Source organism: Micropterus dolomieu, linkage group LG02 (genome assembly GCF_021292245.1).
Source record: "Micropterus dolomieu isolate WLL.071019.BEF.003 ecotype Adirondacks linkage group LG02, ASM2129224v1, whole genome shotgun sequence".
In the NCBI taxonomy this organism is placed as follows: Eukaryota; Metazoa; Chordata; class Actinopteri; order Centrarchiformes; family Centrarchidae; genus Micropterus; species Micropterus dolomieu.
The window spans coordinates 28,860,088-28,873,221 of record NC_060151.1 but is presented as its reverse complement, the minus strand read 5'-3'; the positions used below and the strand labels follow the sequence as shown (position 1 = coordinate 28,873,221).

The window sequence follows — 13,134 nt, the reverse complement described above, 5'->3', positions numbered from 1 at the left end:
AAAGATGCAAAGTGAAACTGTCTTAAGTAGGAGTTTGTGCATTGATAATACAGTAATATACATAGTAAGTACTATTTTTATATGTTAAAAAACTAATGTTTAGCTTTGTTAATGTCAACCATCTAAATGCAGGAAACAGAATTCATAGTTTAAACGGTTTATTTCTTACTTATTTGGTTGCAGAACTCACTTTGAGTTGATTGTGAAAGGCAAAAATAAACATTATCTGGTTCAAGCATCAAAAATGTAAGGATTTGCTTCTTTTTTTGTTACTGTAGGCAGAATATCTGTAGGTTTTTCTGGTCTGACAACATCTGAAGACTTCACCTTAAGCTCTGGGAACTTGTTTCCGTCGCCCGTCTTTCTGTTTTCTGACATTAAATACATAATCTAAAAAAAAGTAGAGCTGAAACAATTGGTCAGTTAATTAATTGGAAAATTAATTGGTAACCGTTTTTAAGCCAAAATCACCAAACTTCACTGGTTCTAGTCTAGTTTTCTTATGATTCCATAATAATGAACTGAACATCTTTAGGCTGTTGGTTAGATAAAACAAGAGACAGAGAAAGTTGACATTTTTCAAGACTAAACAACTATTTTCTCACTAAAATAAATTAATAAATTTGCTGAAGAATCGATAATTAAAATAATCATTAATTGCAGACCTAATTAGAGTTGTGATAATAAACTTAGCTCATGTGACGAGACGATATTTTAACATTATTTTTAAGAATTTTAGGACTGGAAAATAGTCTTTTATTCAACAAGTCATAAAATCACAAAGTCACAAAACAACGCAGGTGCATTTTGAAATGTTGCTAACATTATTTGTATATATTGTTTGTATGTATTGTTTGTCATCGTTTATTATTATTACACAAATGATTTAATAAAAGTGGCGTGGGCATCTTCTGTGCTAATTTCACCCTCACTCCAGCTTTTCACCTCGACATGAAATATCTTCAGGTTTTAACGTCGCGAGATCTCCTAGTCCTAATATTATTACCAGCCTTTAATAAAAATCATCCATTTCTTCTTGGCACACGTCTCCTCACTAAGTAATTTCTCCTCCTAAATTAAGCGTCTCTGAACGCTCAAACTGTAAAAATGTCCTCGAGCGATTCTGCCTGTAATTTGCGGACATAATAACAGAAGCTGCAGTTTCTCTCTCCTTCACAGTTCCTACTGCGTTTTTTCCCAGAAGCCTGTGCATACCATGGAGACCGACCACAGCTAAAATGCCAACGCTTACCTACAAAGACATCATTCTTTATGCGCACACACACACTGCTTTCTTGCTAACTGTGTTGCTGTGTGAGTCAGTTTGCACTCAGCCTCTCTCCTCCTCAGCAGGTTCTTATTGAAGTCGTGTTCGCTGCCTTCAGACCTCCTGCTGCTCGACGATAAAGGCGACATAAAAGAGACAAGAGAGTCTGTTCCCTCAGACGCCCCGGGCAAGAGACTTTAAAAGAGAGGAGAGCGAGAGGGGAGGGGAAGGGTGGACGACAGTGGACCTGTTGCTCTGGCATCTGTTGATTAGGAGGTTGTGTTCACACTGATGAGGATAAATCTGCGTGTTTTGTAAAGGTTTTCTGACCACAGTTAAATGTCAAAACGCGGCATTGGTGCCAAAATGCGGTGAGGAGTGTGGTTAGATTGTAGACGCTGCCAACCAAACTCATACTGAGATATAAAGGATCATCATTTAACATTTAAGAGAATCAAATTCATCCATCAGACAGACAGTGTGTTATTAGAGTGCAGATTTCTGCCTTGACATTCCTTCAAGGAACACACGTGGCCATGGCTGGGCTTTTTGGACTGATAACGGCCATCTTTTCCCTTGAGTTTGTACCTTTGAGGCCTTCATCACCTCTCCAGACCGGCGTCCCTTGAATGAACACTTTCTAAAAACCGGTGAGAAGCCTGTTGGTTGGCTGCAGTGAAGCTTTTATTTTTTATTAACGTAATGCAGGGATATTACATTATCCCCAGAGGGTGCAGAGGGGGCTTGGTACGTAAATGATGGTGTCAAAAGTCAGATGGGTAAAGATTAGACCAGGCGGACCTTGAGTTAAGACCCACATAAGGAGGAGAGCATAAAGGTATTTAACTTAATGTGATACGGACCTGGATCAGTTGCTCCTGGGACCAGCTCAGATTCACCTGTACTCTGTATTGGATTTTCAGTAAGCTTAAAATATACTGGACGTGTTTTATTGAACAGATTATTTAAAGTGTGCGACGGACCTGCAGACATTTGGCCCGGCTGAGGGTTTCTCTCCAACACTGACTCCAACTAGGAGTATAGTTGGTGTTTGTTTACGTCACTACTTCCGGCAACAGAACCAGGCTGAGTTGCCCCCCGGTGAACAGGAACCGGGACTGAACCCAGCCTCCGAGGCCAGTTTGGTGACAGGGAATACTGTACCGAGGTGGTTTACAGCAGCTCCAGCCAGGACTCTGACCACGGTCGCGAGGACCGGTTCAGAAGAGGCTTCAAGTGGGAGAGGAGCGAGTTTGTAGCGGGTTAAGTAACGTTATCCATCATCCATCTTGTTGAAGCCTGAGTGTTTGTCCTTGTAGCTGGAAGTTGTTTATTCCCGTGTTTTGAAGAACGAGACTTGTGTGATGTTATACTGCGTTGGAATAAACAGACAAAATGTTCAGTCTCGCTGCTGGTTGTTCCGACAGATTCAGAATCATTAACGCGTGCCATTACCAGGCGGCTCGCTGTGTGCTCGAGCTTATAAAATTAACACTTTGAAGGCTCATTGTTACGGTTCGTAGGGCTGGACGATATGGCCAAAAATGTTCTCACGATAAAAAGTTTCATATCGTTCGATAGATACTTATCACAATAAATATTAAATTTCTTTCAAGTTTAAGAAAAAAATCTGAAGCAGAACATTCAAAACAATCATGAATATATATTCAACTTCAAAATATGCATGAGTAATATTAAGTAAAAGCTTTTTTCAGTCCTTTTTCCTCAACAAAATAAACATCTTAATAAAACATTAGGTCCTATTTCGTGTGTGATTCAAATGAATTAAATCAAACATTTATTGAATATTAATTGAACATTTGTTATATTGTTATTTAAAAAATGTTTGCGATAATTATTGTTACTGTTTTATTGTCCAACCCTAATCTGTAAACTAGCACAGTGTTAACAATGTTACATATAACGTTATTTCACAGCCCTGCAATTTAAACCATTTTCTGATGCCCCAAAAATATATATTTAAATAATTAAACTAATATGATAAACGTGCGACAACTAGTTGACTAACTGCTTGAACTAACGACTAGAAAATTCTTCGGGAGCAGCCCTTTATTATATCTTTAAGTACAGCACGTCAGAAACTACAACACATCTCAGTTGAAGCTTCTACTTCATTTATTTAGTTTGTAATTCGGTGGAGTTTCTCTTTAATAAATAATAAAAATGTTAAATATAAATGTCAAATTCAGTTCTCTTTCCATATTTTTTTTGTCATGCCTTTCATGTGGGAACATTTTCCTCAAAGTAAAATAGATTTGTGGACCACGCCTTTGAGATCAATCTCCCTTTGAGTAATTATTTCCCAAGGCTATTATTACAAGGATTTAAAGAGCCCAGAGTAGTTGAAAAAGTAAAATGATTGGCATCTCCCTGCATGAAAGTATTCCACTTAAAGACATCTCTGCACAAATAATAAAAAACAGCAGCTTTAAATCCTAAATGACATTTAGAGACAGCAAGAAGGGGGGGCAGGGTTCATAATGAAAAGTAAGTGTGTGTGTGTGCGTGTGTGCGCCCACTTTATTAAGTACACCTGTTTAATTGTCTGTTACACAAAAACCTAATCAGCCAATCACATGGCTGCAACTTAATGCATTTAGGCATGTAGACGTGGTCAAGACAACTTGCTGAAGTTCAAACGCAGCATCAGAATGGGGAAGAAAGGGGATTTAAGTGACTTTTTAACGTGGCATGGTTGTTGGTGCCAGACGGGCTGGTCTGAGTATTTCAGAAACTGCTGATCTGCACAACCATCTCTAGGGTTTACAGACAATGGTCCGAAAAAGAGGAAATATCCAGTGAGCGGCAGTTGTGTGGACGAAAATGCCTTGTTGATGTCAGAGGTCAGAGGAGGATGGGCAGACTGGTTCGAGATGACAGAAAGGCAACAGTAACTCAAATAGCCACTCGTTACAACCGAGGTACGCAGAATACCAACGTACCCATCTTCTGATGGCTGCTTCCAGCAGGATAATGCCTCATGTCACCAAGCTCAAATCATTCAAAATCGTTCTGAAGGCAAAGTTGCTAGGCTGCTAGTCCAACCCTGGACTAGCAGGGTGTACCTAATAAAGTGGCCTGTGATATACGAGAGCAAACACCTTCATATCAAGCAATAAAGAGTTCTTTCACCAGGCTGTAGGCAGCATCAAGAGGCCCAGTTATGCATTAATCAAACACTTGTGTATGTGTGTGTTTGAGCTCAGTATTCCTGCGGGAACATACAGCCTGGAATGCATTGCCTTTGCCCAGTGTAAACCTTACACTACACTATACTATATAACCAAAATGTCTTCCAGAAAAAGAACCTTTTACCTGTGTTTATGAAACCGGATCGAAAGGGTTGGGAAAGCATATGAGAATGTTCTTAAACACACAACACTGTGTCAGTTTTGATTTATAGCTCAGGGGCAGATTTGTTGACCACACAACAACACCAGAAGGACGTACCGTACGTGACCAGGCTGTAATGCGCTTTAATTATATTCCTCACAGTAAGCGTTTTTTCAATTACTTTGCTATATCAGAATCACTTTTATCAGCCGGGTAATTTGACAATGTACGTCCACAGAACAAGCATAAACAAACAGGACAACAAGCTCAGCCAAAAACAGACACAAACTACCATGTACAGATACATACAAGCAGAAACAACAACGTGTAGAAAAGCAAGACAATAGTGTAGTAGAGCAGAGTGCAAAGGATGCTGGAATATTTCTGTACAGGTAGTTTTATGAACATGATATAGTATTTACAACAGCAACTGAATTTCAACAGTGAATAATAATAATAATAATAAACAGGTGAAGTAGATGTAAGAGTCACAGGGTTAGTGTGTTAACTGTTCATGAGAGTGAATAAACTGATATGACTATAGGTGGAAAGGTCCGCGCTGTTTCATTACTGATTATGAGACTGTTCTGTGCAGTCGCCGTGTTTTGTTTCAACATCTCTAAGTGTTTCCATCCACCTACTTTTGTGTGCATTTTCAATTTGAGTGGGAAAAAAAAAAAAAAAAAGTTCTGCTTGGCTGAGGTGGAAAAAGTTGATGCACTGATAAAAAAAAAAAAAAAGTGACACAGAGCGTAATGGAAACAGACCTAACGAAACCTAAATCATGACCTAGATGTAGCAGCTGACTTCAGAGCTGAAAACATCAGATCTGCGCGGGACGACGAGGAGACTGTAAACTTCTGCACATGCAACTAACAGAAAGGTCAAATTTCCGTCTTGTTTGAGCCTCAGCAGGAGCTCTATTAATGACGTCATCTTGCTTTGTGCTCTTGTTCTGCGATGGTTTAATGTCAGCGACTAGAGAATTCACTCCACCAACAGTTTATCTAAATTAACTCTTAATATTCATAGAACAGACAGGATGGAAACGTGCATCGTTTGTTTTTTTATTACAGATATTCGGGAAATTTGGTTTAAATTTCCACTAAATTTGGATGGAAACCTGAGCAGAGGTTTTGTTGTGGAGACGGCTGTGCTAGATAGCAAACGATCACCGAAACTTTTCCACTTGCTTCACGTCTTCACTCTCAGTAATCTCTACCAGCATCAGGGGAAAAAAAGCCCCAGCGTGGTGTCTCCGTAACCGCTGACTGAGCCATTTCTCGCTTGTAAAAATTACTGAAACGATCAATCGATCATCAAAACAGCTGATTTTCTATCAACAGACTATATTACCTAACAAATCCCTTCAGCTCAACTAAAAACAACTAAGAATCTTATTCCATGTTAGTGTCACCTAAACACTGCAATATTCTTTACACAGCAAACTATCAAGAAGGTGTGCGATACACATGATCTAGGTATTCCTAGAGCCCTCCTTTGTCCTGAGCAGCCCGTCTTCACAAAAACATGGCCGTTTAGGTCGATTATGCAGCAGCTGATTACGACCCATATTTACGTTTTTTGTTAGGCCTCGACCTCTAGTGGCGGAAGAAGTCAGGTGAGGTAGCATAAGAGCGACAAAGTCCGTGTGAGGAGGTGGTGGTTTGTTGGACGAGGGAAGTAAACTCAGGACTTCCACTCAGGAGACCGCCTCAACCTAACCAAGTTTTTATCTTGGCTAAACCAAACCAAACTACCACCGTGTTTCACAATAAATACCACGTGTACACAACGTACTCAAGGTCCGATTCGTCTGTCGTGCTACTGGTACTTGTTGTTTTGGGACAATCGACCTATTTGGTTTAGGCATGAGGACGTGTTGTCCTGAGAGTGACGCTGGAGGAAAGATCTTCGGGTAATTTAAATCAAGAGTTCGTCCTCTGGAGAGCATGAATCAGCTTTTTATATATTCATTGCAAACCACCCATTAGGTAAGCACAAATACACAACAAAGTGTCCTGACAAAAATAACAACACAAGCCGGAGGCGAAGAACATCAGGAAGTGAAGCTAAGGGAATATTTTTCACGACTTAAACGTCTCATTATCTCAAAATAAAAATCGTTTGTATGTCATTCATACCGCAAGTTCAAACAAATATGATTTAGCTAATGAGCAGAATTGAACATGAGTAAATGGTAAACTGTGAAATGGCGTGGCAGTTTCTTTTGAACTGTAAGCAGGATTTTTCATGTCTTTGCACCGTCAAATCCATAAATTATATGTGATGTTCATTATTTCCTTTGTCTCTCTCTTTTTAATCCAAAGATGCAGCGAGAAAACAAAAAACTAAGAAGCTGGCGAGGATCAGAAAACGCTCAAGAGAAAGAAGAAGAAAACAGTCCCAAAGGAAAATCATGGAAGTCTGAACAAAATGCTGAAAATAGAGCTGGCGGGACAAAGAAAAAACAGAGCCAGATGGACAGAAAGTAAGCTAAATGGACTTTTATGAGGGACGGCATGGCGCTGTGAAACCTGGCTGTAGTAGCCTCGGGACCCGCAGGATCACCCGGGATTACAGCAGGGATTTAAGTCTATCTATGCCAGATTTAGTGAGAATTATCTCAAAGAATATAGATTTAAAAAAACCCCATAAAGCAGCTTTCTGGTTTTAACATAAGTGTGTTGTTCTTAATCGCCAATAGAGACGGTAACATGCCAGCACGGTGTGTGCTGTGGGAACATTGAGACACTGCGCCCTGCAGTTTTGACTGAAGGCACATTCATGACAAAAAAATGTGTCCTTACAAACTCTTTCAAACACGTAAGTATATTTCACAAGTGGTGAAGGTGCCAAAACTACACAAACTATTATTATTATTAGTAGTAGTAGTCATTGTAAAACCATCGATGGTCTCATTGGGCAGCCCAGTGGTGGTTTCATTAGAAGCTCCACCACAACCATCACAGCCATTTGCCTAATCCTAACCCAACAAAATGTTCTCAAAAGGTCCAAAAGTGGTCCTCACAGATACAGAAGAACACAAACACACACATGCCTGGTATTTAGGGATTATTGAACAATCTAAACTAGATTAGAAAGTATAAATCCCATCAGAGAAACCTGATCCAAACCAATCCTCTAATCTGATTTGACCTGGCTGTTAGGATGTGAATCAGCTCTGATACACATGTGGTCAGCACTCTGTGTGTGTGTGTGTGTCCGTGTGTGTCCGTGTGTGTGTCCATCCCCTCAAAGGTGTGATGAATGTGAGAGTTGTGCCGCTGTGGCGCCATCCACGACTGCTGTAAATACACTTAACAGTCAGTGCACACGGTGCTACACTATGATGGACACACACGGTCACAGTATAGGCGGCGGGGGGTGTTTCAGTTTTTATTGAGCTCCTTCAAATGATGTCCAGTCGTTTACTGTAAATAGGATGCTTCTTCCTGTCAATAAACACCCACACACACTTTACACATGTTCAGCCTTGAGCGACATTCACTGGGTTAACACAAAACAACAGATAGAAAATAGGGCTGGCCTCTATCAGGGCTGCACCTGGGGACTGTTTATTATCAACCGATCAGCCAATTATTATTATTATTTTTAAATTATATTAGATATTGCCAAAGCTACATATAAATTACACAACAATTAATTTCATACATTTCATTAAATAAGTAAATAAAACAGAAGAAGTTGTGTTTGTGTGTTTTAATAAAAAATAAAATAATAATTAAAAATATATATATAAAATATACAAGTTCTGTAAAAATAAAAGTAAATAAATAAAACAGTAAGCGTGTGGGTTAAAGAAAATATATTAAAATAAGCTAATTATTTAGTGACTTATTTTTATTAAGTCTCTAAAATGTAAGATTATAGTGAAGAATCCCCACCATGAAAGGAAAATATTAAGTCTATGATCATATAAAACATGGAAAAGCCCTGAAGAGTTGGCATTTTGCATTATAAATAACTTAATTTATTATTAACTTAATTAATCACATATTAAAATAGTTGTCAGCTGAAAGTTTTTAACTGATGATAAAAGCGGCAGCAGACATATTAAGATCTATTTTCAGCCCCACTGTGGTAAAGCTTTAAAACCCATTAGTCAATCAACAGACAACTGATTTATTTTTATAATCGATTAATGGTTTCAGTTATATTTAATATCCAAACAAACATGAGGATGTGTTGCTTTTCTTAGGTTTATATTATAAACATTTTGAAACAACTGGACAATGAAATTATTGTTAGCTGCCCCCCCATGTCAGCAAGTCATTCAGTCTGTCCAACACTTCTGCATTGTGGATAATGAACCTTGAACCTTCTTTTATGATAAGACTGAATATTTTTGAGATTTTAAACTGACAATGTGACATTGAAGAGTCTCCTTGGGTTGTGATGGACATTTTGTCTTCTGATGTTTCATAGACAAAACAAGTCATTGAGAAAATGATCCGCAGAATATTTGATGATGATAAAGAGTGTGTGACTCCCAGCTCTACATTCTTAGCCCCACCACTGGTTACAAGAACAGCTAACAGCAGCAGAATAGCTAATAGCACGTACGGACCAGCAGTAGAAGCCTCGTGTTCAGGCCGAACGTGAAGCAAATTTTGGAGGAAACTCAAGAGCTCAGAGTCGTTCGAAAGATGCGAATGTTAAACATTTCCTGAGATGTTTCAAAGGCAAAAATAAGCACTTATTTCAAAGCTGTTAGAAACGTCAAGAATAGGGTTGGGTATCCAGAACCGGTACCAAATTTCCAAGAACCGTGGATCTGCTAAGACCCTTGCATCTCAATTCTGCTCCTCTGTTCCTAACTTCCTGCATATCTCAGCTCCTGACTGAACTGCAGTGAGCATTTTACAGTTCATCAAATTGTCTCTTATCTGCCAGGAGCTGCTACGCCGACCTGACGTCACCTCATGTGTTACGTCAACAAAGCATGAAGAAGAGAGTCCTTCTGTTTCCAGTCCTGGACCGTGGCAGACCGCAGCAAACGCTCCAAAGTTTGGCTTAGCTTCACTTAAAAAAAAAAAAAAAAAGAGAACAACACAGCAAAATGCAACAGCTGCAGTAAGGAGGTTTGGTGCGAGGGAGGAAGCAGCTCCAACATGACGAAGCGTTTCCTTCAACACGGCGTGAATCTGAAGGAACGCACCGTGTTCAAGGTGTCTCGCTCCCCCAGCTACAATGACGCCCCAGATATAACAAACAGTAGCAACCTCTCCAGCACAAAACACAGGTGAGCTGACGTTCACCTTTTATACTGAAGGGAAACGAATGATGTCTACAAATGACTCAACATAATAGTTTTCTTAGAGACGAGTCCCCAGAGACGCCCCCTCTAGTACAGAGACTCCTTTCACTTTAGCCATGAAGGGGAAGAGGAGCAAGAGGACAAAGGTCAGCGAGCGCTGACAAGATCTGTGGTGAAGTGATTGAAATCAGAAAAAGAGGTTTAATAAGTAGAATTGGAATCAATAAAATTGACCGTACTGAAAGTACAAAAGAGGAAGAAGAAGAGAAAGTGGAAGAAAACAGCAAGAACAGGAGTTCCTTGTATATTCAGAGCTGTCATCAGGCTGCTGTCTGAATCTTTCAAAAGGGATTTGGTTATAAAAACAGTCAAATTAAAAGCAAAACATTGGCTCAGTAGTTTTGATTCAACATCATATCTGATCTTTAACAATCCTCAAACTCTCTCACAGACTAATAAAGTCTGTAGTTATTTCCCTGCTCAGCCAGGTCTTCAGATCTTTCTAATTACTCATTTAGCTCTCACGTCGACCTTCTTCCCCGCTGCCTTTGTTTCATTTTATCCTGTTTTATCTTTCTCCCTCTGCCACTCTTCACCTCCCAAGCTCCTTTTCTGTAAAAAAAATAAATAAAAAAAATAGTGCTGGCATGTATCTCTACTGTTTTAAAAGGCAATAACTGTCAGGACATATCACGGCTCTGACACACACACACAGAGGGAAGATCACAGGGTACCCGGTAAACTGTAATGAAAGGAAGTAAAACTAGATGCCTGCAATACAGCCCACGTCTCTCTCCCTCTGTCTCTCACACACATTCAATGAGTAGCATGTACAGTACGTTCATGTGTTAACAACACGAGAACACACCTGGATCCCAGCAGGTAAAGCAACACACACACACACACACACACACACACACACATAACATAACATTATTATTTTCTGAACATTTAAAAAAATAAAAATAAAAAACACACTGGCCAAGTGAAACATTCTTTTTCAACAAGCGGAAACATGCTTGTTCGGTAGAGATCCCAGCAAAAATCATATCATCATTTTTATATTTTTTTTCAGTGGAAATTATGATAATATTATAATGCAAAAGTTACCATTCCCACTAAATTCATGACTCACATTGCAATACCTGTAATCACATATTGTTCAGCCCTACTCCAGATCATGTGTGTACTTGTACTGTGCAGTTACACTAATATGATAAAGACTGCAGAAAGACTAGTTAGACAACAAGACAAACAACAAAAAGCTACAAAACATCCTGTTTCTGTCACTCAAAATGGCAGCAGAGGTGGCCCAAAACTACCATTGAACAATCCCATAATGCCACCCCATCTATGAAAGGGCAATGAAAAAGAGTACTTAGGACTGTGGGGGAACCACTGATGTAGAGGATGCATACTGCACTGGAATCAAATCTAGTTAATGGAGGCAGCATCAAGTCATAAATGTGGGAAGAGAGAAGAAAGAAGAGCTTTCTCTTTGACTTGGCAAGCAACATTTTTATTTTCCCCCTGTTAATATAAATGACCAATTTCATTTTTACACGCTTATATCAGAGGTGACCCATTTCCATGAATAAATGGCTTAGTCATTTCCCAGTGTCCTAAAGATGTCACTGGGGTCCCTCACTTTCACCAAAAGAAGAGTTTTAATTAAACCCATAAATCACAACTCTAGGAACAGACTCACCACTTGTATCCCTTACAGTTACCTTAATATGAAATGTTTAAATGGATGTTAAAGCTTGGAGTTACGGGATTTGTAAATAATCTTTTGAGCGTTTACATTAAAAGTAACGAAAATCATGTTCTACAAGGGGAGACGCTCTGTTGTCTGGCGAGTGGAGAAATTTCGCACCAAACTCCGTTAGCAAAACACACAATTTTATCTGCTCCTGATTTTTGACAGACGGACACGTATTGGAGAACACGAATGAAGATATTTTTGGACAATATCTGACTCATTCTTACATTCGTCATGTATATAATCAATGCATCGGCACTATAGCTACTTAAGCAAACATCAACACTTTTTTTCTCTTCCGCTGACTGGTAGCAATCACAACGAAGGGAAACCGGGTGAAACAAACAAATTAATTCTAGTTTTAAGTTCTAAAATTGTTTAACTGCTGCATGTAGACTGGATGTGCTTAAAGTCACCTGAACCGTAGCTACAATTATCCGGAAAGGCAAGAGAGTTCCGTTTAAACTGGAACATTAATCGATACGTTAAATTGGCAGATTTTTATATTAAGTTTGGCCTACAGACACGCATCTCCAGACAAGGGAGCGAAAAGCGGCCAACTGCGTTCATGCAAATGCCAGAACAACAGACGAGCAGCTGCAGCCACTCAGTCGCATCATCTCTATCGCTTCCATGCGGTTTCCCTCCGGGACAAACGCCCATTTTCCAGTCGGTAGAAGAAACACAGGTGTGAAGATCTAATTAAACTCACACAATGCATTAATACTGAGGCAGATATCATTCAAACCTACCGCCTGCAGCTTGTGCCGAACGGCCGCCTTTCCGAGCAGCGGCGGCGGCGGGTCACCCTTCTTCTGCAGCCCTCTCCGCGGGAGATCCCAGTCGGCTTTGTTGAGTCCCCCGGCTCGGTCCTCTCTCTTCTCCCGGCTCCGGGCGCCTCCGTCCCCGCCGGCAGAGTCCAGGCTGCTGAAGTTCCACACGATGAGAGTCTGGACCAGCAGGACGGCCAGAGCGGCGACCAGCAGGGCGGACTTGGAGCGCCGGGCCAGCCTGCGGGCACACGGGTTACCGTTCATGTTTCTCCTCCTCCTCCTCCCTCCGGCTCAAGCTGAGAGCCCCATCCGCTAAACGCCGACAGCGGGGTGTGAATGCTCCCCTACGCGGCCTGAGAGAGGCTACTGGCAGGCAGAGAGGAGGAGGAGGGAGGGAGGAGGGAGGGAATTTGGCAAAGGCTTGAAAAGAGGAGAGAGGTTTGGAGGCAACAGAGAGAACACAGAGGCCCTCATGTGGACATTAACGAGTCAACAGTTTAGTGAAAGCATTTATTTTCTCATTTAGAGCAAATGACGTCGGTGCAGTTTGTGAGCCAGTCAAGAAGAGAAGCATCAGGAGCCCCTGCTGCCAGGGCCGGACAGCATTTAAATACCCCCAGGGACCCCTAAACAGCATGCAAATACAAATAATTATGTAATTTATTTTTATCTAGACTCAAAGAATAAAGTATAATGT

General features: G+C 40.4%; 1 protein-coding gene across 2 annotated transcripts in view; it reads right to left on the bottom strand.

Annotated features, from left to right (window-relative positions):
* LOC123961631 (xylosyltransferase 1-like) overlaps positions 1-12,925 on the bottom strand; it is a 46,957-nt gene extending 34,032 nt beyond the window's left edge. The window contains exon 1 of one of the 2 annotated variants that reach the window (XM_046037161.1): positions 12,417-12,925. In XM_046037161.1, the coding sequence (XP_045893117.1) occupies positions 12,417-12,701 (285 nt within the window). In that variant the 5' untranslated portion in view covers positions 12,702-12,925. The remainder of the gene's footprint in view (positions 1-12,416) is intronic. The other variant, XM_046037153.1, reaches the window with a different exon arrangement.
* Positions 12,926-13,134: the final 209 nt, after the last annotated feature.